Source organism: Cenococcum geophilum (assembly GCF_001692895.1).
Source record: "Cenococcum geophilum 1.58 unplaced genomic scaffold K441scaffold_31, whole genome shotgun sequence".
Taxonomy (NCBI): domain Eukaryota; kingdom Fungi; phylum Ascomycota; class Dothideomycetes; order Gloniales; family Gloniaceae; genus Cenococcum; species Cenococcum geophilum.
The window spans coordinates 1,109,142-1,133,140 of record NW_027137589.1 but is presented as its reverse complement, the minus strand read 5'-3'; the positions used below and the strand labels follow the sequence as shown (position 1 = coordinate 1,133,140).

Here is a 23,999-nt window from a genome sequence, read left to right as displayed (position 1 = left end):
CACAGGTCATAATTGTGCCCCGTATTGCCGTAATATTGCAGGTCCTTACGACAGAGCTACTAATAGTAGCCTCATCCTACGCAGTAGCAGTTGTGTAGTCTAGTGAGGAATCCAGCTGAAAACGTATAAAAGCATAGGTTAATAGCCCAGGTAATAGTAGTACTGGAAAGTTAGACAAGCTAAGATATGTTAAGGGCCGCACTCATCCCTTTATAGATTTATTCCCATAAGGCTAATCGAAATACTATATAACTCGTGCTAATGTGAAGCGGTTTCTTAGAGAGCTGAAATAACGGCTTAGGTATAAGTCGATTTTACGTCGCCTAAAAAGGACGATCTTTAGATAAAGAGTTATTATCTAGAGATAAATTTAAGTAAACAGCTAATAATACATGGAAGTATAATCTTTGGGTTAGGAGCCCACAGCGTAGGTAGGATATTAGATGATTAGACTATGGATGGATGCGACATTAAAAAAAGGCCAAAACACGCTAACGCCGCGTTATTATTAGCTAGAACGCGGGATTTTAGAAATTTAAGAGCAGTGTAGTACTTAGATTAATACTAAGTAAGTGTAAAATGCCTTACAGTTGGGATTATAATCCGATAAAAAGGTGGCAAAGCGTTTGGAGATTTAGGGGAAGACGGAGGATTAAAGACAAAATATAGAAAGAGGGGGTGAGAACAGAGGTCGACTTAACATCGCGGGCCACCTTATACACGGTCCCATCTTGTGCCCAGCACCAAAAACTACCAAAAAAGGCCATTTATAAATACTTATAACTTAATAACTATTATAGCTATAAATATATAAAATATTAGTATAATTTATTTAATAATATAATTAATAAACTAAAAATATATTAAAAACTTATTTATATATAAATTTACAGTAATATAATAACTTTATTAATTTATTAATAATTTTAGAGTTTATACAAAAAGTGCCTTTTTAACTTAGTTTTAAATATATATATTATTATTATTAATTCTATCTATTGCCCAATTTAGTCCCTTTTCTAACTCTATATAGGCTTCTACCTTCTATCCTACTATAATTATATAATTAAATTAAATTATTGTTTTTTATATAAATAATTACTACTTTTAAAAGAAATGTAAATTAGAAAAAAACCTATAAAAATTATAAACTATACTACTTATAATTTAAAAGCCTTGCTGAGAAATTTATTAATTAAATCTAAAGGAATAAAAATCTACTAACTTATACCTGTTATAATTTTATTAAAAGTTATAATGTTTAATTTTTAATATATAAATAATAGGGCTATAGATTTATATTTTAGCTTATTATTTAAAAATAAATATTTATAATATATAGTAAAACGTATATATAAAAGGGATAGGTTTTAATATATTTTAGTACTATATACTTAGTATTAGATACGTACCTTTAATTACTTAACTTTATATATAAGATTTAAACCTTTAAATAAAAATAAGTACTTTTACTATATTATTTACTTTTATTAAAAAATTATATTGGTATTAGCCTATTACTATAAAAATTTATTTATAAAAGTACTACTAGTTATAAATTTAAAATAGTAAAGTTTTAATAAATAGTTAAATATTTATTATATTTAGTTAGTTAAAAGCTTTTAAAACTTTTAAAAATTTATCTTAGTTAATTAGCGGCCTGTATAATAATAGTAAATAAATATACTTAAATTAGCTTTTGATTTTAAAAACAAGTTCTATTTAAAGGTATTAATTAAGCGCCTATAAATTTAAGGGGGGGGGAGGCTATAGTTATAGTGTAATAAAAGAATATTTAATGGAGTAAGGGGCTTAAATCGCGATCGGTAGGTAGCTTGGGTGGGTAGCTAACTTATATAACTGGCTAAGATAATACTAAAGCGCTACTAATCCGCACATGTATAAAGGACCGCGTAAAAAGCGATTTTACCTTTCTTTTTGGGACTAGTGGTTTTCCCCTCATGGGGTTGCCTATATGCTAACGTTTAGGAATCTTTAGCGGGGTTTAGGGGCAGAGACTGCCCTAAATCTTATTACTTAGGCGATAGAGCCCCCGTAACTCTAAGGCCTTATATAAGGCAGCCACTAGTCCTAAAAAGGAAGGGGAAATTGCTTTTCGCGCGGTCCTTTATATCCCCCTTATATTTACCTAACTTATAGCTACCGAAAATACGATTGTAATTACTAGACCTAAAAGCTGTGGAGAGCAAGAATTTAAATATAAAGGTTTAAGGAGCCCTTTAAGCGGATCACTATAGGCAGTAATAGAGTTCTTTTAAGATGACCTAGACTGGAACGCAAAAGCTAGGCGTCGCTTCTAAATTATAATCGTTGGCGCTAGGATTAGTGGGCTCTTAGCGGCCATTAGTAAGTTCACATTTTATAATAACCCTTAATTTTGCGGTTAAAGGAGAAGCTATTGATAATAAGAGTAGGTCTAAAGCGATCTGGCCATCGCGTAATTGTCCTAGAGTAGGTTCCTATAATAGCTAAAGTGGGAGCCAGAATTTAGTTAGCGCCTAATAGTTCTAGAATCCTTAGGCGGTTTGGAGTTTTAGAAAATATTCTTAAATATACTACTTTAATAGTAGCGAACGTGCTTAAGAGATAGATAAATAGACACGAAATAGAAACTACGCTAATAATGCCAACGGTTGGATAGCTTTATAGCGCACCCATGGGCTTAATTCACTATAGAGATCTATAACAATATCTCCTAGAAGCCGCAATATATAAAGGTGTTAATATTCGCACCAGCTATTAAGTGGTTAAAGTTAATAAGAACTTCGAGGGCCATATACAGCTTAGCTTAGGAAAATGGATAGAAGGAGACGCGGTTATCGCCGCTAATGGCATTAAATCTAACATCTATAAGCAAATAGTTAAGGCCTAAGGAGGTGTAGACTATATTATGCCTATAGGAGATTCTGCTTATCGCATTACAATTCTAAAGTAGAGGATACAGCATAATAAACAAGAATTGCAGCTGCTCTCGGAGAATTTTGGGAGGCGATGGTATATTACTTCTAGCCTTAGACGAATAATTCACCATTTAATACACTCTAGGATAGGACCGGGCGGCTATATTATGGCGTATTTAGTGAAAAATAATACGATATATAATATGGTCCTCCTTTATCCTTAGAAACCGGGAACTAAAACTAATAAATTATAGACCCGGAAAGGCAATAAAGCTAAAATACTAGACTTCTACAAAAGCTGGGATCCTATACTCTGTAACCTCATAAGTTATATTCCTAAAGGTAAACTCCTAAAATAGACGTTAAATTCGTATGCTTTGTTAACTTTATGGCACAAAAATAAGTATGTCTTAATTGGAGATGCTTGCCATCCTATATGAGTGTTTATTACCTAAGATCTTAAATCTTTAAGCCATAACCTTTTATAGGTTGCCTTATATCGTATAAGGTGCCATATAGGCTATAGAAGATGCTAGAGTCCTTTAAGTATGCTTTATATCTATTAAACGTATATTGGATATTCCCCTTACCCTTAAGATATATAAAATGGTATAAAAATCTCGCGGGGAAGCTATCTAAAATTCCGCAGCATAGATAAGAAAAGTATTACACCTTATAGACGGTCCTAGATAGTAAGAGCAAGATGCAAATATTGCTAGTACTGTGTCTAGCGGTTCCAATCTAGATCTATAGAGTAATTAGGCTTAGTAGGACTTTATATAGGGGACTAATATAATAAAAGATATAGTAAAGAACTGGGATAAATTAAAGAGGAAAGCGCAAGGGCATTATATACCTAGCGTTGCAGCTATATTATATAAGTAAATATAGGAATATAAAAGCATGTAGAACTTTAAGGCTGTATACCGGAATAAACAGGAAATGAGCGTAAAGACAGTCATAAAGGTCGTAGAAAGCCTTAAATTTCATTTAGCTATTAATATGCTTTAGGCATACTATATTCTAACCATCCCCCTCCTTACTATCCTTATTGTCTTTGTCGGTGTCTATTAATAAGCTTACGTCTAGCAATAAACTTTTATCTAAGCCTCTATAGTCTAATCTACTTATAAAATGGGCTAGTTTTAGCGGGTTCGATTAAGAGACAAGGCCCTAGAAGTATGTCAGTCTCACTAAATACCGCGTCCAACTTGCTACCGTCATATTCGTCAAATTCTCGAAAATTATTAATAATAATTATCACTGCCTAAAGATTTTTAAATTGCGTTTGGCAAATCCCCGTAAGCCAAACTAGGTAGGAAACGATGTGCTAGTTAATATACTTGGGACGAAAAGTTTATATAAATAAAGGCAGGATATTATAGACACTTAATTATATCTCTAATATATCTATAAGACATTTTTATCTAATCTTTAGGTGCTTAAGGTTACTAAAGTCAGCTAAGGACCTAATCCACCTAGGATTAAATGTATGGTCCTATTATATATCTATATCTAAGTATAAATGGGTCAGCGATTATACTTATAATATTAAAATCTCTTTAATTTTAGAGTAAGTAAATTGCTCCGTCCTAAGTGCGTACTACCTAAAATAAAGGTAAAGGATTTAAGGTGCCTGTAACCCTAATAAGAGTTTCTACGGATTAGATATTTACTAAAGAATACTCTAGGAATACTCGCTTTAGAGAACTATATATTAGGGGTGAATCCTATAGTACCTCTTCTTCGGTATCATTATTTGTGTTAGATATCGTATATCCTTTTAGTACCTAAAAAGACGGTAAAGGTAAAAAAGGCCCAATCTGGGCTAAAGACCACTTAATTACTTCGTCTAAAGCACATGCGCTAAATCTTTTTAAGGATTATAATTTTTTTATATACACTAGTCTCTCTTATAGAGGACTATTAGGCGGTATTCCTTAAAGGGAAATTTCCTCTAGTCTAGGGAGCAGAGCGAATATTAGTATAACTTAGGTATTTTTAATGCCAAGATGCAGGGCTTAAATCTACTTTTTATTAAAAGAGAGAGATTTGTCGAAATTATTGTTTATAAAGGTAGCCACATCTGCATCCAATTACTCCTCTACGTTAGGCTTAAAGCTGGAATTGGGTCTAGATTCTCCTTGTTATTTAACGGAGTACCTTTAATAATACCTACCTTTTGCGCAGCATTAATAAATAGACAAATATCCTTAATTAAGATTGGTGGAGGCTTATAGCCTAGCACGTGCATCTGATAGCGAACAGCCTAGGCTAAAGTTTAATTCTTTTAACATAGAGGGCGAGGTCGGGCCGTTCAATTATTCGGCGTATAAATGGCTTAAAGGGAATTTTATCTTTGCATGCCTTTGTATTAACATACTTGCGGTAGAGAAGCGGTTCTGCATATCTATGGAATGTCCTAAAGACCAAAAAACACGTTTAGGAAGTCCTGCTTATCCTAAAGATATAAGAGGATCTCAATAATAAGCTCAGCTGGGTGACCATGTAGGCTAGACATGATGGGTGGTCGTATAAACGATTTTAGCGGTATTCCTAATGATTGGGAGGATTTTAAGGCTTGCGGAAGACATTAAAACATAGTTTGACGAGGAGAAAGCTACGCGAAATCAGGGGTCAGGCAAATTCATGCGTATCGCACAGCACAGGCGAATATTTCATACTAATATAGACCGAGCGCCAATCGCGTGTGAGGCTGAACCCTGAACTTATCAAGACTTTGCGCATTGCCTATCTCGACAATACTGAGCCGTAGTGTTCTTTACGGGTCCTACCGCTCGTAGGCATGGAGATCGTGCTCCAATTTTCCGACACCAAACCTAGCAGCAAAAGAGTATCTACCTCAGAAAGGTGGAAGGGACCGGCTAAGGACATTAGTCACAACGGCCCAACTTCCGCTTTGAATAACATGTGAATATCTCCTTATATTGATATCATTCTAGAATCCTAACCTGATTAGCACAACGCGCAACTCTGTAACTTCACTTCTTCGTCTTCCACGAGAGCTACGGGATTGCATTTGGGAGTACGTCTGTGGTGGACAGCTCATCCACGTCAAGAACAGCTATGGTTTGTGCTGCTACATCTGCAAAGCGACAGATTCGCCCAGGACGATGTACCTGCGGACCCTAGAGGAACCGAACAACGAATATTATGAAAAGCATGCTCTGAACCCTGAAATCAAGAGTCACGTTTCTTGCTACGGACGCAATAAACTCAACCTCGAGTTCCAACGCACCTCTAGGCAAATTTACCACGAGACAACACCTATCATATATGGAATGAATATCTTCTCGTTCAGCAATGCGATGATTTGGTTCAGATTCATGATCACACTCAAACCGCAGTTTAGGGCTCTCATAAAATGCATGCAGCTCGATATAACCATCAGTAAGTTTCGTGACTGCGGAGAATGGTCGGAGACCCTCACGATTCCACTCGTATGCTCCCTTACCGGGCTCAAGACGTTGCATGTTTTCATCTGGCTGAAATTAGGGAGGCCCGATGAGTTCAGAAAGATCAAGGAGCATATGATGAAGGACTGGGAAGGGCTTCCAGAATATGAAGCAAATGAGCAGAAGATATTGTATACAGGACTGGGAAGATTGCAGCGCCTGCCACTCGACGATGTTACTTGCGTTGTCTGTGACGATGAATTCGTGTACGCTTGTGATGACTTACTCCTGTATAGCGACAATACCCTGGAGCAACTAGAACAGGAGTACAAGTGGACAGTTGCTGATAAGAGAAGACTTGCGGAACGCGTTCGGACTGTCCTTCTGGAGCCTTGGGATGAAGTGGAGTATCAGAAGGAACTGGAGCAGAAAAAGAAGAGTGGGAGGAAGGTATGCATGGAAAGAGGTTCGTGAAGGCGATAAAATTGACCTAGGGTATGTAGATTTGAGCTGAGACTATTTGTTTTGAGCAGAAGGTTTAGCTCTAAGTGCTCTTAATTTAGTAACATTTTATTTACACTGTGCTTAAAGGATCTGATGATAACTAGGTTTTGAGCAGCTCTAATAAAAGTAGCCCTATTACGCGGCATTAATTGACTTATGTGATGTTTCACAGTAGGAAAATCATGGAGTGTGGAGTATGATCGGCGGCCTTGTAGATTGTTGATCCTTATAGACCCATTTTCACTCGTAGAGTCGCAAGTGAAGAGAAATCAAGTATCTGTGTCCTATGGTTACAATAAATCCAGCCAATAGAATCAATGGGATTAAGGCTCCGTGTTATTACGGTGTTTGCGCACAATCTACTCTTATACGACTTCGCCGTTGGAAGGGATAAAATTCGGTTCTTTAAACTAGGTTGCCTCTAATTATAGCCCTTAAGCTACTTTTATAAGCTAATACCCTGAATATATTAAGACTTCTTTCTTACTTTACCTAAAGCGATCTCGATAGAGCTAGGACGGACCTATATGTTGCTTTTAGATGACGTCGCGTCGCTACTCCTCAGCCATAATGCACACGCCGTTACGCTTATACTCCACAACATTCGTTTTCCACTAGTCTCTCCCTAACCTTATACTACTCACTCCCGGACATATAAACTTATTGTATTCAATTCGCTATAGCTTCTAATGGTGGGAGCTGCGACACTACAACTACTAAAAACGGTGCCTTAGCAGTCCCACCCTAGTCTAAAAGATCATGGACTTTATTCCTTAAGGTAATAAATGTCTGAGTTATTATAAAAGCTGTGCTAACTATATCTATCTAGTCTATTACCTCGTTTAATGGCGATCTCTTATCTATAACTGCACTACCCTTTATCCTCTCTACCACTTCCCTTATTAAATACTCCTCTTACTAGGCAGAATATCCCTTGGTGTTTATAGCTCTAGTAAGTAAATAAGACCCTATAAAGCGTGCCATGCTTATACTAAAGTGGTTCTTAAGTATACTAAAGCAACAATACAGTAGTTGGAATGAGAAACTTAGAAGTAAAAAGAAGCCCCTTAACCCCTTCTTAGGCAAGCTATTTTTTGGACAATAGGAGGATAATGCGGGCACTACTTAGCTAGTTAGTAAGTAAGTTAGGTAGGCTGTGCTAATATTTAATTTTTATAATACGTGCTCATTTTTTCTAATAGCCACCACCCGCCGGTAACTGGCTATTGCATTTAGAATAGAAAATTTGGTATTAGGTTGCAAGGATATAACATATAAAAAGCTTCTTTTTCTAATACGATTAACGTTAAGGTATTTTCCTTCCGCAAATATTATGTTAAGCAGCTCTAAAATTTATCTATATAGCAAATTGGCCACGCCATTTTCTATATTAACGCGTTTAGTAAAGACTACCTTATTACCCTTCCCTCCCTCTATATAAAAGGCCTTATAACCGGCTTACCTTATATTAAGTTAAACAAATTAAGCTATATTTAATCCTCATCTAGTTATACTGCCAGAATCGATTATTCCGGCAAGGGCTGGCTCTCTAGAAAGAAGAATAGCTTTACCGCATCTCTATATCCCAAAGGTAGAGAAAAAGAGCCGATTTACACAATTAGCGGCTAATGGACTGGCTCCTTTATAATCTATAATACTAAAAGTAAAAAAGTCGTTAATAACTTTAACCCAAATGTTACGAAAACTACCCAACTTATTATAGTACTAGTTAAACAGCAAGATAAAATAGAGTCACGTCGCGCGTAGCAAAAAGTCGCGTAAGCTATCTCAAAGGGAGATATAGACACGACATTATATAAAAAGTCCATTATTAAGAACCAGCAACGCGATATAAGGAAGAAGGAAAAAGACAAGGGTCGCGAGTGGGAACGCCGATTTTTCACTTATGTAGAAACACATCTGGTTTTCGATACACTTTTAAAGACAATTAGTGAGAGTATTAACAATACTTTAATAAATGGAATTTGGATATTTGATCCGGAGAAGGCAAAAAATTTGCAACCGCTATTCCAACAATAGTAGCTTTATTAGCACATCATTTATAAGATATAGCGGTTTTCTTAATATTAATTCTAATAGTTCTTACTAAAGAAACCGGCGTCATAGTTGGTACGGGTTATTATAGGTAAAGTAAGGACTGGCTCGGGTGCGAAATTAATAAGGCTAGTTGGGCTAGGTTTAGTTATAGGCCTAAAAAAATAGAAGCTAGAGAGAAAGGTTACACTATACCTTTATCCCTAATCCTTAATAATTAATTTATATATTAAATCCGTCTTTATATACCCTTTCGCCGCCCTATTATATAGCCTTACTATTAGTATCTAAAGCTATAACCTATTTTCTTCCGCTTTTCCTTACAACATATAATTATAGAAGTTAGATATTAAACTTTTCGCTTCACTAAACCTTTAAAGAAATTAAAACTATTACTGTTGCTTTATAGCTACTATATCTTACCTATAGATTAATTATCCTAACCTAGCTCTTTTGTGAGTAAAAGACCCCAGTTATAAGTAATGCCCTTAATTCTTACACGGACACTACCCTTAACTTTAAGCGTGACAATTTAATTCCTATACAATATAATATATTAGCTGCCAGATTTATTTACAAACTAATAACAGTTATACTAATTATACGGCAATATAAAAGGAATTCACTTACGTATGCAACCAGTTATCGTAATACTCCCCCTCTAACTCCCTATCCTACCCCTTTAAGTAAAAGCGCCTATAGACCTCTTTAAAACTTGCTAAAATCCCCGCTAGTAGCCTTTTTATCTAGAACGCCTTTAACCTAGCCTTTACAGCCAAAGCATTTAGGCTTATTATTGGCGCTACGTTTACAACATTAATCCTAATACCCATCACTAGCGTATAATCCGAGCCGGCGTAGGACGAGTTTACTAGAATCCCGCCGATCTTAACGAAATTGGCCTTATTCTTACCGTTTCCTAATAACGTGGGATCTAGCGCGTAGACGTTGTTTAGCCACTTTAGCTTTATGGGCAGCACGTTATAGCCCGGCGCGTAGGAGCGGATGCCGCGTATAATAGCTAATACGGCGAGGTATTAAATAAAGATAACGGGAGCGGATTATATAAGCATGATTAGGTGCCGCAGCACGGTGCTAAATATAAGCGCGCTGGGCGGCGCGACCTAGACGTTGGAGCTGTAGCCGCGGCTGGTGATTTAGGTCGTTGCTATTGCGGTAAAGCTGGGGGGAAGGTGCCTAAGGAGTTTGGGGTTTCTAGGGGAGGTTAATAGGTGCTAGGAGAATAGATATTTTTTAAATAGGGAGACGAAGGCCTTAAGATGCTATATAAACATACTTTTCTAATAGTATATTAGTACTAGTAACTACCTCGCTATATAAGAGGTGTTTGCCAAATTTAGGTTCTAAATTAGTATATTTAGAGTAGTAGTAAGCAAGATTTATATAGTAACTATGGTAGTTAAAGTAGGGTGTTTCTTAACTTAATAGGAGCTCTCTCTTATATATAATTACTTTCTTAATTACTCTATTATAGTTAATAATCTTATCACTAGTTATAGTCTTATCTTCCTTATCCGTCTTCTCTGCCTTTATTTTCTCCTCTATAGAAACCGCGGGTAGAACTACAGTTACTACTTTAATAAGTTTATCTATTAGCTATATATTAGGCTTTTTAAGATAAAACGTATCGTTTTCCGCCTTAATATGCTCCTCGCTATTAATTAGAGTAATAATTTCTTATTAGGATAAGATAAGCTCTAAGACATCTAACACTTAATAAGCCGAGAGATAGAGGCGGGAGAGGGATAGTACCGCTTGTTTCTCTTTATTAACCTATAAGCTAAGCTTTTATAGATAAGCTTTTAGAAATAAAACACGTGCTATATTTAAGTATATTATTGCATTAATCGTAGAGCTATAAAAGGGAGGATTATTAGCTTTGCTAAGGTTTATAGCTGCGAATCTAGTTAGAATTAATTAAGCAATTAGTGAGGAGCAAAGATTAAATTACTTAGGATAAGGGCCTGTTAGGATAATGCCTCCTTTACTAACTTTACGGTAAATAACTACTGCGGCTCCCTCTCCAGAATCCACTTTAAGCTCTTTAGTATAGCTTGCCAAAATTTTAACCCCTTAACTTTTTAATTTCTTAGCATTAATAAAGACCCTACCGCCGTTATAATAAGATCAGAAATTATCCAGGAGACTTATTTTTATGCTATGAAATGTTATATAGTTAACCTGCAGCTCTACGTCACAAGTGCCCGCTTCGCTATGGTAAATAAACCCTAGAAACGCTAGTTTATGGCAAATACCTGGGAAGAAGGCAAGCTTACGGTCTCTTACTACTGCTATCTCCTTATCATTAACTTTGAATTCGTACTGTACTAAGCTATAGTAGCCACCTGCATAAAACCTAAGGTAGTAACCCCTACGATTAACATATTAAGTAATTCGCCGATTGCCTTCTTTATTAAGGGTCTGATAGTAACCTAGATCTGCACCTTTAGGGAACACTAAGAGAGCATATATTGTAGACTAAGGTTCCTTAATAATTGTATCTCCTGTAATAGGAATAATAGCATAGTTAGAAGAGAGTAGGCGGCGTAAGGTGTATAAGCAGTGGCGGACTAATTCTAAAGTGCTTCCGTTGCCTTAATACACTTATTAATATAAATTTTAAATGATTTAGAAACTGATTTTACCTAAATATATAAGCATATTTATCCGCCTGCTTGCTATTGCTATTTATAATATTAAAGTGCACTGCCGAGCTTTAGCTGAGAGCAGATTTTTACAACTAAGCGCTTCTTAAGAACTCGCCTAATAACACTGGAAATCACGAACAAAGATATTAAATAATGAGAAAAAATTAAGTGTTACCTAAGCAGTTAATAAGGATAATGAGCCGGATAAGTAGTAAATGTAATTAGCAGTATACGTAATTTATAAAGATTAGAAAACTAATAGACTATAATAGGGATAAGAGAATTTTTAGCACCGGCTGTTTAGGTAGGAAATATTAATATATATCTGCGTATTTCTAAACTAGGGTATAGTTAAAAATGCGAAGATAATAGATTATTACTATAATACGAAAGATTGGAGAGCGTGTAAGAAGGAGGTAAGTTAGTTAATGTTCTTTAGGGACCAAGCGGCTTAGGAAAGTAATTCGGGGGAAGCCTTTAAACTTGCCGATATACTTCCCAATTCTAAAGTCTAATATACCAAAATAGTAAACTAACTTATAGTCTTTCTGCAGATAGAGGTATTTTAGGAGTATTAGAAAAGGCTAGGAAATGATCAGAGGATAGATACTAAAGATGTATAATAGCGGTTGTTTTTAAATAATATTTAATTCCCCTTTCTAAGGCCTCAAAATTGTATTAAGCTCGGCCCTTAGACCTTAGCTACCCCCTAAACCTAGCTACCTAACTAAATTGATCACCACGATTTTTAAAGCTATAGTTCCTATAGCGGACTAAATGTACTAAACCGCTAACCTAAACCTCGCCTAATTAAAATATCGTGATCAACGCTCTATTCGAGCCACTATTTAAAGCTTCGATTTAAAGCTCCAATTTCAAGCCCGGATTTGATTTGGACGCCGTAGATTTATAAGCTTTTAATTTAGAAGCCCCTAATTTAGAAACTGTTGGCTTAAAGGCTTTTAATATCTTTTATAGTTAGCAATTAAGATTATATTGGTTATAAATCTAGTGCTATTTAGACTGTAGGGCTTTAATATAGAGCTCTCTGCTTAGGATCTGCCTATAGACTAATCTTAATTTTAATTTAAAGCCTAATATACTAATAACTAAATCGCCGCGTGGCTTAGTGGGATTAAAGTAAGTCTGCTACCCTTATTTAATATGATTGAATACGCGTATAAGATAATAAATATACATAAAATGCGCCGAGACTCCCCCTAGGGGGGTAGTGCGATCACAATAATGACGTCTAATAGGATTATATTAATACGTTATATAGTATATCCCTTACAACGTCAAATCGGGTCCTTACGTTATCGATTAATTTTTGGAGTTAAGTCGCTCAATATAAGGCCTCTAGTAGTCGTCCTTCCTATAAAACGGTTTATTATATATAGGTGTAATTAATAATTAAATTCTATATAGATATACGCGTTATTTTAAAAACGGTGTTCCTATACGGACTATTTGCTCTAAGGACCCTGACGTTATAAGGGATAGAATAGGCTAGGGAGCTGCCATGCGAGGATGTCTTATACTACGCGCTTAATAGCTTAACCACTTTATTATAAGCCTAGAAACCTTTCTACCCATTCTTATTCGGGAAATTTATTAAGGACTAGGGTAAACGGAAATGCTAGTCAATATCAATTACCCGGCTCCGAAGAAGCTAACAATGAGGAGAAATAAGACCCTAGAACAAAGCATAAATATTAAAACGAATTATAATTAAACAGGTAATTATCAGAAATTTTAGCTACTAGGTACTTATAAGACCCTTATAAACCAAATTAATAAGTCTTTTATCTCCTCTATAATACCTATACCTAGATTACGTATAATTCCGCTAAAGTCGATTTTAAACTCAGCCCTTAGCCTTTGCTTGCTATTATTAAATATATCTAGCAAGTCCGCTATAAAGAACTCTCTAGATACGTATTTAAAAGACAGTACAAACCTAAAACATCTATTAGATACGTCTGCTTAGAGCTTTCCATCTATAATTTCTATAAGTAGGTTATAGTATTTAATATTACAATACCTACCCGCATATAAATTAATTAGGACACTAAGTGCTAGTGCTAAAGCAGGCCGCTTAGAATACGGATTTTTTCCTTTCTTCTCTTTTAACTCTTTTACTTAATTCCATAGGAAGGTATTATAGTTAAATCGCTCTAGTAAAGGTGTGCCGAGTATAGTATTAATTAGATGCCAATAAAGGATTTCTGCAGCATTATTAGCCCCATTTAAGTTGCTAAAAATTATAATCCCCCACTCTATCTCTAGTATATATTACATTAGACTGCCAAACCTGCTAACATTCCTATTATAGCCAATTACTATATAGCCTCTATATATTTCTAATCCCTAGCCTAATATATAAGACCAGTGGCTATAGAATGGCTTTTGCTCGTCATTATATAAATCGGCAATAATTCTTAGCTTTACCAGCTCCTTATATACGGCCTTAAATATTAGACCCGCATATTTAATTATAGCGTGGATCCATTTTACGTAGTCTCTTATACTACTAAAAACGCAGCCCGCTTCCTGTCCTTTAGGCTGTTTAAACGCTAGGATTTTAATATAACGCTCTATTTTCTCGTCCTATCAATAACCTTTTGCCATCTTATCTGTTATATTACTTTTTTTAACGCCAGGCATATTAAGGTACGTATTTAACATACCTAGAGGCTTCCAGATTCTATTATTTAAGAAATTGGTAAACAACTCTCCGCTTAAAGTTTCCACCAAGTAATTAGCCATAGTATATATTATATTGTAGTATTAATATTCAGTTCTTAGTGGCCGACTAAGGGGCAGGTTTTAGAGATTCCGTATAATAGACTTCGGACTATCCGGAACTACCGTATAGATACCTAAGTATGATTTATTATGCCTATAAAAAAAGGGTATTAGCTAGGATAATAAACGGTAATATTGCTACTATATAATAGGTACATTCTAACCTAGGCATTCTACTGCGATGGCTTAAAATATCCTTAACAGTAATATTCTCGGTAGTATAGGGGTCCTTAAGTACAAAATCGTCCCGCAATAGTCTTAAAACTAGCGTACTCCAATCAACTTCCGGATATTTCTTATTATTGTCAACAAGCAGAGAGACTGCTGCTGCTATGAGGGACTTTAATATACTAGCATAGTCGAAGAAAGTATTAGCGGTTACTTAGTCTCCTAAGCAAGATGCTAGCCTATAACCCTGCGAGCTAGAATATTTAACCTTAACTATACTATACTTAGGATTAGGATTCAATAATAAAAATACCTTAATAAAGATTTTATCCTTATAAACTATATCAATTGCAACCCTAGGTACTTTCCAGTCTTTAATAATCTTTTACATAAGCTGATTAAACTCTACCGTCATATAGGTGTCTGACTTCATTTTTAAGTAAATTATACTTGCTTTTACTCTCTAAACGGCTTAGCTTAAGCTATAATAACTTAATCCTTTTTAAAGAATAGCTTTAAGGAGGAAGTAATATTTTGGAAAGCATTTTATACTAAATTTCTAATATATTTACGATATTAGCCGCAAAATACTCAGCTAAATCGTCTTTAGATTTAAGTTATTTATAGTTTAGAACCCTAACTATATAAGGCAAGTGTGAATAAAAAAGTAAGGAAAAGGGTAATAAAAGGGCGCTAAAAGGGCGGAAATATTGTTGCTTCTACACTACCTTATCAACTCCAATTAAAAGCGCGTGTTAATCTTAGTAATCAATCGGCAGAGCACGGCCATTTTAACGTATTTTTACCTACTTTTGGGTATAAATGTACGCATTTTAGTTAGCGTAATTAACATACGCTTTCAACTGGATGCGCCGAGGCGGTGTAGTTGCGCTAAACTAAACAGATATCCTTAATCTCCAACTTTCTTATAACTCTAAGTATCTAATGGCCATAATGTTTTCATTGGTAGGTTCGGGCCTGGGAATAGTAAAGTTTCCTTTTAAATCATTTTTGTGTGAACAGTCTACTACTAAGCAATAACTTAGTAGCTAAAGGGAATTTAGTGGATAAATGCAGTACCTTATCAAAAGTGTCCGGCCGAGGCCACACCAAAAAATAACACCCCCGGCCAAAATACTATGTAAAAGTCACATAATAATTCCAGAGCCTTAAAAAATCTAAAGCTACTTATAGATATATAATCTGGTAATCGCGATACTTTTTTAGTATTTAAAATCTAGTGTGCCACCCCTTGGCATTAACTATAGCCTTATATCTCTCTTCTATACTATTAATTAAAAACTTAAAAAGGCAAGAGCTATCTTATTCTAGTAAATTACTTAGGCCTTAAATAGCTTGTTAATTACCTCCTCTTTAGAGCCGCATATATATATAATCTTTAGAAATTATTTATAGAGCCGCTTTTTAAGTTATATCTAAGTGTTAAACGTTAAGGTCACTGTCAAGTACCACCTTATAACTTACACTCTGTTTTGCCATCGTATATGTTACTATCTATTTTCTATTACCTATTCATTACCTATTACCGACTAAGTGGCAATACCGACCTTATAGCGATTGAGTAATAGTTCCAAATCGTCGTCAGTGTCGTCATCAGTGTCGTTATCAATCTTTTGCCCCTACCTTATATATATAGAGAGCTTTTAGAGCCAGCTTTAATCGATAGAGTTCTTATAAGTGACTTGTCCGTCCGACACTAAGCATATTTAAAAGAATATAGTTAGGCGAATAGGGCAACTAATTAATTACGTTTATAACGGTTTTTTTTTAAATTACTTAGCTATAAGCTTCAATTTATATATTAGAGTATTATCTTATATAAATTAGAAATTAGGCTTACAGATTTAAGGTAAGATTAAATAGAATACCCTCCCTTAGGCGACTCCTTATCCCCTTTTATAACTACTAAATTAAACCTTATAAGAGCTCTATATAAGGGGACTTTGTAAATAGAGGGCTATAAGGCATAATTATAGAATAGAATAGATTGTAGAGAAGATAAATCCTTAAAAAGGTAAGGCCTCTAAGATTATAAAGACTATATATTATAAGTATATACCTCTAGTATATAACTAGCGACTATTTAAAGGGTATCTAAGGGTTGCTATAAGGGTAACCTAAGGTAACCGCAATAATATCCCTTATATTGCCTCCCCCTCTTATAGTTAGCCTCTAATTACTATTACCTTATAGTAAAGGGAGATTATAAGGGCTTATCCTAAAAGGGGTTTAGAGAGATATTAGTATACTAGTATATATTATCTATCTATCTAACCTCTACTTTAAACTTCTAAAAACCTTAATAAGGAAAAAAATATAACTAGAGAAAAGTATAAGGGATATTATTATGGTTACCTTAAGTTACCCTTAAAACAACCCCTAAATACCCCTTAAATAGCCATTGGTTACGTACTAGAGGTATATACCTATAGTATATAGTCTCCATAATTTTAAAGGCCTTACCTCCTTAAAGATTTATCTTCTCTATAATCTATCTATATCTATAATTATGCCTTATAGCCCCCTATTTATAAAGTCCCCTTATAAAAAGATATAAAGATTATTAAAAGATCTATTAAAAGCCTACTAAAAGTATACTAGTAACTACCTAAGGGTTTTTATATAACTTTACTTTTAAGTCTCTATATTAGTTTATAATTAATTATAAGTTTTTTTTATAGGTAATTTAGTATTTCTAGTATAGTTCTATAGAACCTTTTAGTATAGGATTTAATATATAGGGCCTTAGCTTACCGTTGTCTTTAACTATTAAAATATAATCTATAATTTATAATTTGTAATCCTTTCTTATAATCCCCTATATTACGGCACTGACCTAACGTATACTGTTTCATACTGTCTTATACTATTTCCTACTATTAGCTAGCCTACTACTAGCGACTTAGCGGCCGGCCCTACTATTTATATATAATACCCCCTTTCCACCTTCTTCCCCTCTTTATACTACAACGTAGTTATTTAGTCTACTTTATTACAGCACTATAATAGTTTATAGTATCTTTAATTTACGCCCCGTTGCGATTACTGATTCCCTATACCCCAGCCAATTAACCTCTACCCTAAAGCAATCGCGACCCATACGCGCCTTTACTGAAACTAATACATCCCCAACACAGTCCTAAAACGATCCTTAGTTTTTACCTAGTATTTAGATAGGCGACACTAACGACGCCAAAATGGCTAAAACCTAGAACCCCCGCGATGTCTTTATAGACCTCTTTATAGAGATATACCCTAATATCGCGTAGATAATCCGCTGCTCCCTACTATACCCTAAGACCTTTAAGCCTAGCAAAGCTTACCTTACCCTTATTAACTATACCAATGAGTTCCTTAATAATATTAAAGTAGGACTATAGTGTATATATAATATAAACACCGCTAATAAGAAAGCTAATAAAAACCTTAGTGCCCTTATCGCTTTCTAGATAGGAACTATTAACTCTTAGGCAGAGACTATTACCGTTTTAAAACAATTAACCCTTATAATAATAGTAGTAACCTAGTAAAAAAATGGAGATCTAAAGACCTGCTAATATTTAGCGGAAAAGGCACCCTACTAGAATAATAAGCTAATTTTAAAACCTGGTATATTAAGATTAAGGGAGTCTTTAACTAGGACTGGGATTACTTTAATATAGTTTAGTCCTAGATCCTTTATATCTCGGATATACTAAAAAATAAGGCCTATAAGTTTATTAAGTAGGGCCTAGAGCTTATATATAAGAACCCAAACAACATATCTACGTAGAAATGGCCTATTAAAAAAGATATGCTTAAAGACCTTACTACTTACTATAAGGTCCTTAATATAACCTAGGTTGTAAAGAATAAGCTTAACTATTTCCCCTAGGGCGAGCGTAATTACTAGTCCTAAAAGGGAGAGCTTAATAAGCTAATAGTCCGCGCTAAGAAAATAGATAAATAGAAGGTGGACCTACTTTAAAAGTTTATCTCTCTAAAGATAGAAGAGCTGGTACTTAAACTCGCCTATAAAATTAATAACAGCGACTATACAGGTTAGAGTAAGCAGATAGATGTGTTTACTAAAAACCTTGTGAACTATATATACTAAGGCAACCTTAAGAAGAATGCTAACCACCACCTACCTGCCTAAGCCCCTGCCCCTATATTAACCCTAACCCTAATAGTAACTAAAGAACCTATAGACCTTAATAGAATCTTAAATACGGAGCGTAAGCGCCGCGTTAATAATAGACTATACCTTGCCTATAGCCTACCTAGCCACTAAAAGGATGTTTATAACCCTGCTAAGATAGCAAACCTAGTCCTAATACTACCCCGTTAAATAACGCGAACTAATAACTATAGACGCGGTAACTGTAGAGTCTATTATAGACGCGGCGACCGTAGAGCCTATTATAGCCGCGGTAGACGACCCCCCCCTTTAACCCTATGGCTTAGTTACTTTAAACTATACCCTATATAGGAGCCCAACCGGTTAATAACGCCTAGTATTAGCAACTTCGCGCTAGCGAATACGAACACGGCTACGTTATTAGCGAAGTATCGTCTTCCTATACCCTAACTAAAACTAATACTAATACCGCCAGCTAGACGGACACTAGACTACCCCACTAAGACAGCCTTATACCCTAGTTATTAAAAGGTAAACCCTTAAACTAAGTCGCGCCTAAGGGTCTAAACTATATAAGGAGGAAGACAAGAAGATTAGGTCCCTATTACTAGATTAATTAGTCCTTTCTATTAGTAAACTGCTACTTAATCTTAGATTAGCAAATAGTAATAAGAAATTAATCCTTATTTAAACCTAACTCTCCTTATTATATAACCTATACCCCTAAGTTTATATTAATATAGTAAGCCTAGTGGACTCTAGTAGTATTATAATAGTATTTACTAACGTAGAGTCTATTATAAGAAAGTATAATGTTATAACTAAAAAGCTGCTAGCACCTAGGCCACTACGCCTTACAGATAGTATTTTAACTTCGCTTATTATAGACTACTTTACCGCCTAAATATTAATCGGCCTCTATATTAAAGCCATACTCTTTTTTATTACTAAACTCTCGCCCGCTACCCTAATTATCCTAAGTATACCCTAGCTTTAGAAGTATAAGCCCTATCCCAGCTTTAGGAAACTTAAAATCCACTTTAACTTAGACTACTACTTTAGGCACTACCTCCCGTAGGGGATAACCGACGTTAGTAGGGACGCCCTATATAGATACTTAGCACTACTAAGCCTGGTGCCTAGGACTATATATAAAGCCCTAATAGTAAAAGACGTTCCTAATAAAGGGGAGCCTATATAGCTGTAAAGAAACAAGATAGTAAAAGACTGGACTACCCTAGCACTTAAGACTAAAATAATGGGCTAGCCAGCCCTACTAAGACTAAGGAAGAAGGTCCGCTTTACGCCGCTACTACTAAGAATCTAACCCTAACTTAGATATTACTTAAACCCTAGCCGCCTAGCCTAATACCTAGAACTAAGCCATATACTATATACGCATACTATAGCTTATATTATAGTAAGGACTGGCTATAGAACTACTAAGACCTAAATAATAGAAACCGCGCCACTATAACGCCTAACCTTATACTTATCTCCCGCGCGTACTATATAAGGCCACCGCCTTATTTCCGCCCCCCTGGCCGACTAAGCTATACTAGCCCAGCTATAGCACCGGAGAACTAAATACGCCCTAACCTAGACGATATTAAATATACTTATACTATTAATTTTACCTAGTTCTATAAATAAAAAGACGTAAAGGCAATAAGGATTTATATAGCGAAGCTAGTAGAACTAGTTAAACAAGATAAGCACTAATAGCTGCTTAAAGAGCTGCCTATAGGCCTAATAGAAGTACTAAACCTATTAGAAAGGTCTTTCCGCTAGCTAGTAGAAGGCGACTATATAATAAAGAAAGCCCGTAAAGTATTCCCCCCCTATTTCTATAACTTCCTTAAGATAAATCTAAAAACTAAACCTAAGCTTTTATATTAGAAGATAGTCGACACTAATATTAAAAAATTCCTAAAAGGTAAACTAGGATTAACCTGCGAAGATATTCTATAACGCCTACTAAAGGAGTTTAGTAAATATATTAAGCACTTCCTTCCTAAAAACGTAGATAAGCTGCCCTCTTACCAACCATAGGACTATAAAATTAAGATCACCCCTAAAAACTAGGCCCTATACTATAAAAATAGACCACTCTTACCTGCTAAACTTAGGTGTGTAAAGAAGTGGATTAATAAGATACTAAATAAGGGTTTTATCCGTAAATTAACCTACTAGCTACTATACTACTTCTCCTTACTACTAAGCCTAGTGGTAGTATATAAATCTACTATAACTACTAAGGCCTAAACATAGTTACTATTAAGAATTAATACCTACTACCACTAATCTATAAGATACTTAACGCACTTTATAGTGCTAAGTACTTTACTAAACTTAATATAATTGCTGCGTTTAACCGGATCCGGATTATAGAGGACTATAAATAGCTTATAGTATTTATTACCCGGTTCGGACTCTATAAGATACTAGTTATATTATTCGGCCTTTATAACGCACCCACTACGTTTTAAAACTATATTAACTATATTCTATATAACGCCCTTAACGACTACTATACTGCCTACCTTAACGATATCCTTATCTTTTTTAAAACACGCGCTAAGCATACTAAGTATATAAATAAAGTTATCTAAAGACTCGGTAATGCTAGACTTTAGATTAATATTAATAAGTTTAAGTTCTACTCTACTAAAACAAAATACCTCGGCTTAATTATCTTAACTAATGGTATAACTATAGACCCTTTTTTTTATTTTTTTTTAAATCATTTGTATTATACTACGTACAATACTGCGCATGCAGCCTCTAGGCTATGGCGCTATAGTCCTATATACATGAATCCTTTCTAGGCAGCTTAACATATACTAGTAACTATGTCCTAATAGTTTATAAGCCTCTAAGCTAGAGGTTTACCGCTCCCTAATAAACACTAGGTTGCTGACAACTATTAGGTAGTAAGAAACAGTAGAAAATTAGTGAAATATAAGAAATCCTAACGCCTGTCCCTGTCCTTTTTGTATTTTGTTTCTGTTCTTTTGCTCACTATTATTTATTTACTTAGATTCTAGTAGGGGTTACCTTCTAAAGATCCTTCTGCTATTAGCCACTTTCCAGTAGCTATCCCTGTCTTACTTAGAAATTGAAAAAGCACTTCTCTTCCTTTTTTTAACTATAGACCCTAAGAAGGTATAGGCCTTATAGGAATAAAAGGACCTAATATTAATTAAAGAACTATAATAATTTCTTAGCTTCGCGAACTTCTACTAACGATTTATTTAAGGCTACTCTGCTATTGCTACACCTATAATAAAACTCCTAAAGAAGGATATTAGATAGCTATAGGGACTAAAATAAGCTAAATCGTTTAAGGCCCTTAAGGGAGCCTTTACTTTAGCACTAGTACTAGCATACTATAACTATACGAAGAAAACAGTGGTAGAGATAAATGCATTAAATTAGGCTTCTAGTGGAGTCCTTTCTCAGTATAATAATAATAGAAAATTAAGATTAGTCGCATTCTTCTCCGCAAAGCACTTTTACGCTAGAGTATAACTATAAGATCTATAATAAAGAACTCTTAGCTATTATTAAGGCTTTAAAGGAATAGCGTCCTAAGCTATAAGGGACTAAGGAGCCGTTTAAAATTATTACCGACTATAAGAACCTATAGACGTTTATAACTGCTAAGCAGCTAAACTAGCGCTAAGTCTAGTAGGTAGAGTTTCTTTTATAGTTTAACTTTATAATTATATACAGACCTAGCAGCAAAGCCACGCTCCCTAACGCCCTAAGCTGGCTACTAGGAATAAGGCCTAAGCACGCCAATAATAAACGCCTCCGCTACTAAGCCTAAGTCATTATACCGCCCCAAAAAGTTAACTTTATAATCTTAGAAGAATTACTATATAAGTCCCGTAACTCTAATAACGTAAAGTTTATAGCCGCTCTAGACCCTAAAATAGCTAAAAAGTTACTAGATAAGTTAATTTAGCTAAAATACTAGGAGAACGAACTCGCAAGAGATATAATAGCAGCCCTACGTAATTAGAAAGCTTGCCATTAGCTAAAGAAGATTAGGAAATTACTTTATTATAATAAGTTAGAAATAGTATTATTAATAAACAGATCTACTTCCGCTAATGCCTCTTTGTCCCTAATACCCTAGACCTCCGCCTAGAAGTTACCTATCGCTCTTATAGTAGCGGCCCCGCTAGTTACCCTAGCTAGGTTAAGACTTTTAACCTCTTAAACCAAATATACTAGTAGCTAGAAATCTCCTAGTTTACGGCTACCTTCGTTAAAGACTATACCCTATACTTTCGTACTAAGACCCCCCATTCTACCCCACCTGGTTTCTTAAAGCTACTAAAATTACCTACCTACCTGTAGACCGATATCTTAATTAACTATATTATAACGCTGCTAGTATGCTAATACTATAGCAAGGTATATAAATATATCTTTATTATTATAGACCGCCTAACTAAAATATAATACCTTATTTTAGTAATAGGACTCTTAATAGAGGAGCTAGTTAATAGCTTTGTTAATAACGTATATAAGCTCTATAGTATACTAAGTATAATTTGTTAGTAACTTCTAGCAATAATTAAGTAAACGCCTTAAGATAACCTTGTAACTAGGCTTAACCTAGTACTTAAAAATAGACGGCTAAACTAAAATTATTAACGCTGCTGTAAATAAATACCTCTATACTTTTATTAGCTTTATATAGGACGACTAGGTTAACTACCTACCGCTTACTAAGTTTACTATAAATAACTAAGTTAACGAGAGTATAAGCATCTCCCCATTTTTTGCAAACTATAGCTATTAGGACGCCAAGGTCCTTAGGGCATATAGTAACATAACAACAGTAATAGGATGCAAAGAGTATCTGGTTCTTAATGAAGTAGAACTATAGAACTGAATTCTGCTATTCTCTAATACGGGGCGACTACGTTTTATAGGCGCCTTGCCTGCGCCTCGCCTACGCTAAGCCGGTTACGGCCAGTACGTCTCTATAGCCTAATAATTGCCCCCCCCTTCTTAAGCGGCTGTCCTCAGCCGACGCTATTATACAATAGGAGTGCTATTATTGCCCTTCTCTAAATAAAAAGTTTTTGATAAATTTAAGTGAATTAGATAATGTAATGATAGGATAATATAATAATAGGACCTTATAGAGATCTATAAAGGTAGGAGTTCCTACTAAGGTAGGACACTAGATTTCCCTTCCTATTTAATTTTAATTTGTTTAGCCTGTAACTCGCCGTCTTCTTAACTTCTAATTAATTATAAATCGTAAGCATAGCGCCGCCGGTCCGCCTATTAGCGA

General features: G+C 35.0%; 1 protein-coding gene across 1 annotated transcript; it reads left to right on the top strand.

Annotated features, from left to right (window-relative positions):
* Positions 1 to 5,727: 5,727 nt before the first annotated feature.
* Positions 5,728 to 6,983, top strand: K441DRAFT_697715 (uncharacterized protein; the record flags this gene model as incomplete). The annotated part of the gene is made up of 3 exons (XM_067653000.1): positions 5,728 to 5,775; positions 5,885 to 6,787; positions 6,929 to 6,983. The coding sequence occupies 3 exons, from the start codon at positions 5,728 to 5,730 to the stop codon at positions 6,950 to 6,952; spliced, it is 975 nt and encodes a 324-aa protein (XP_067502169.1). The 3' UTR covers positions 6,953 to 6,983.
* Between the last annotated feature and the right edge of the window lie 17,016 nt (positions 6,984 to 23,999).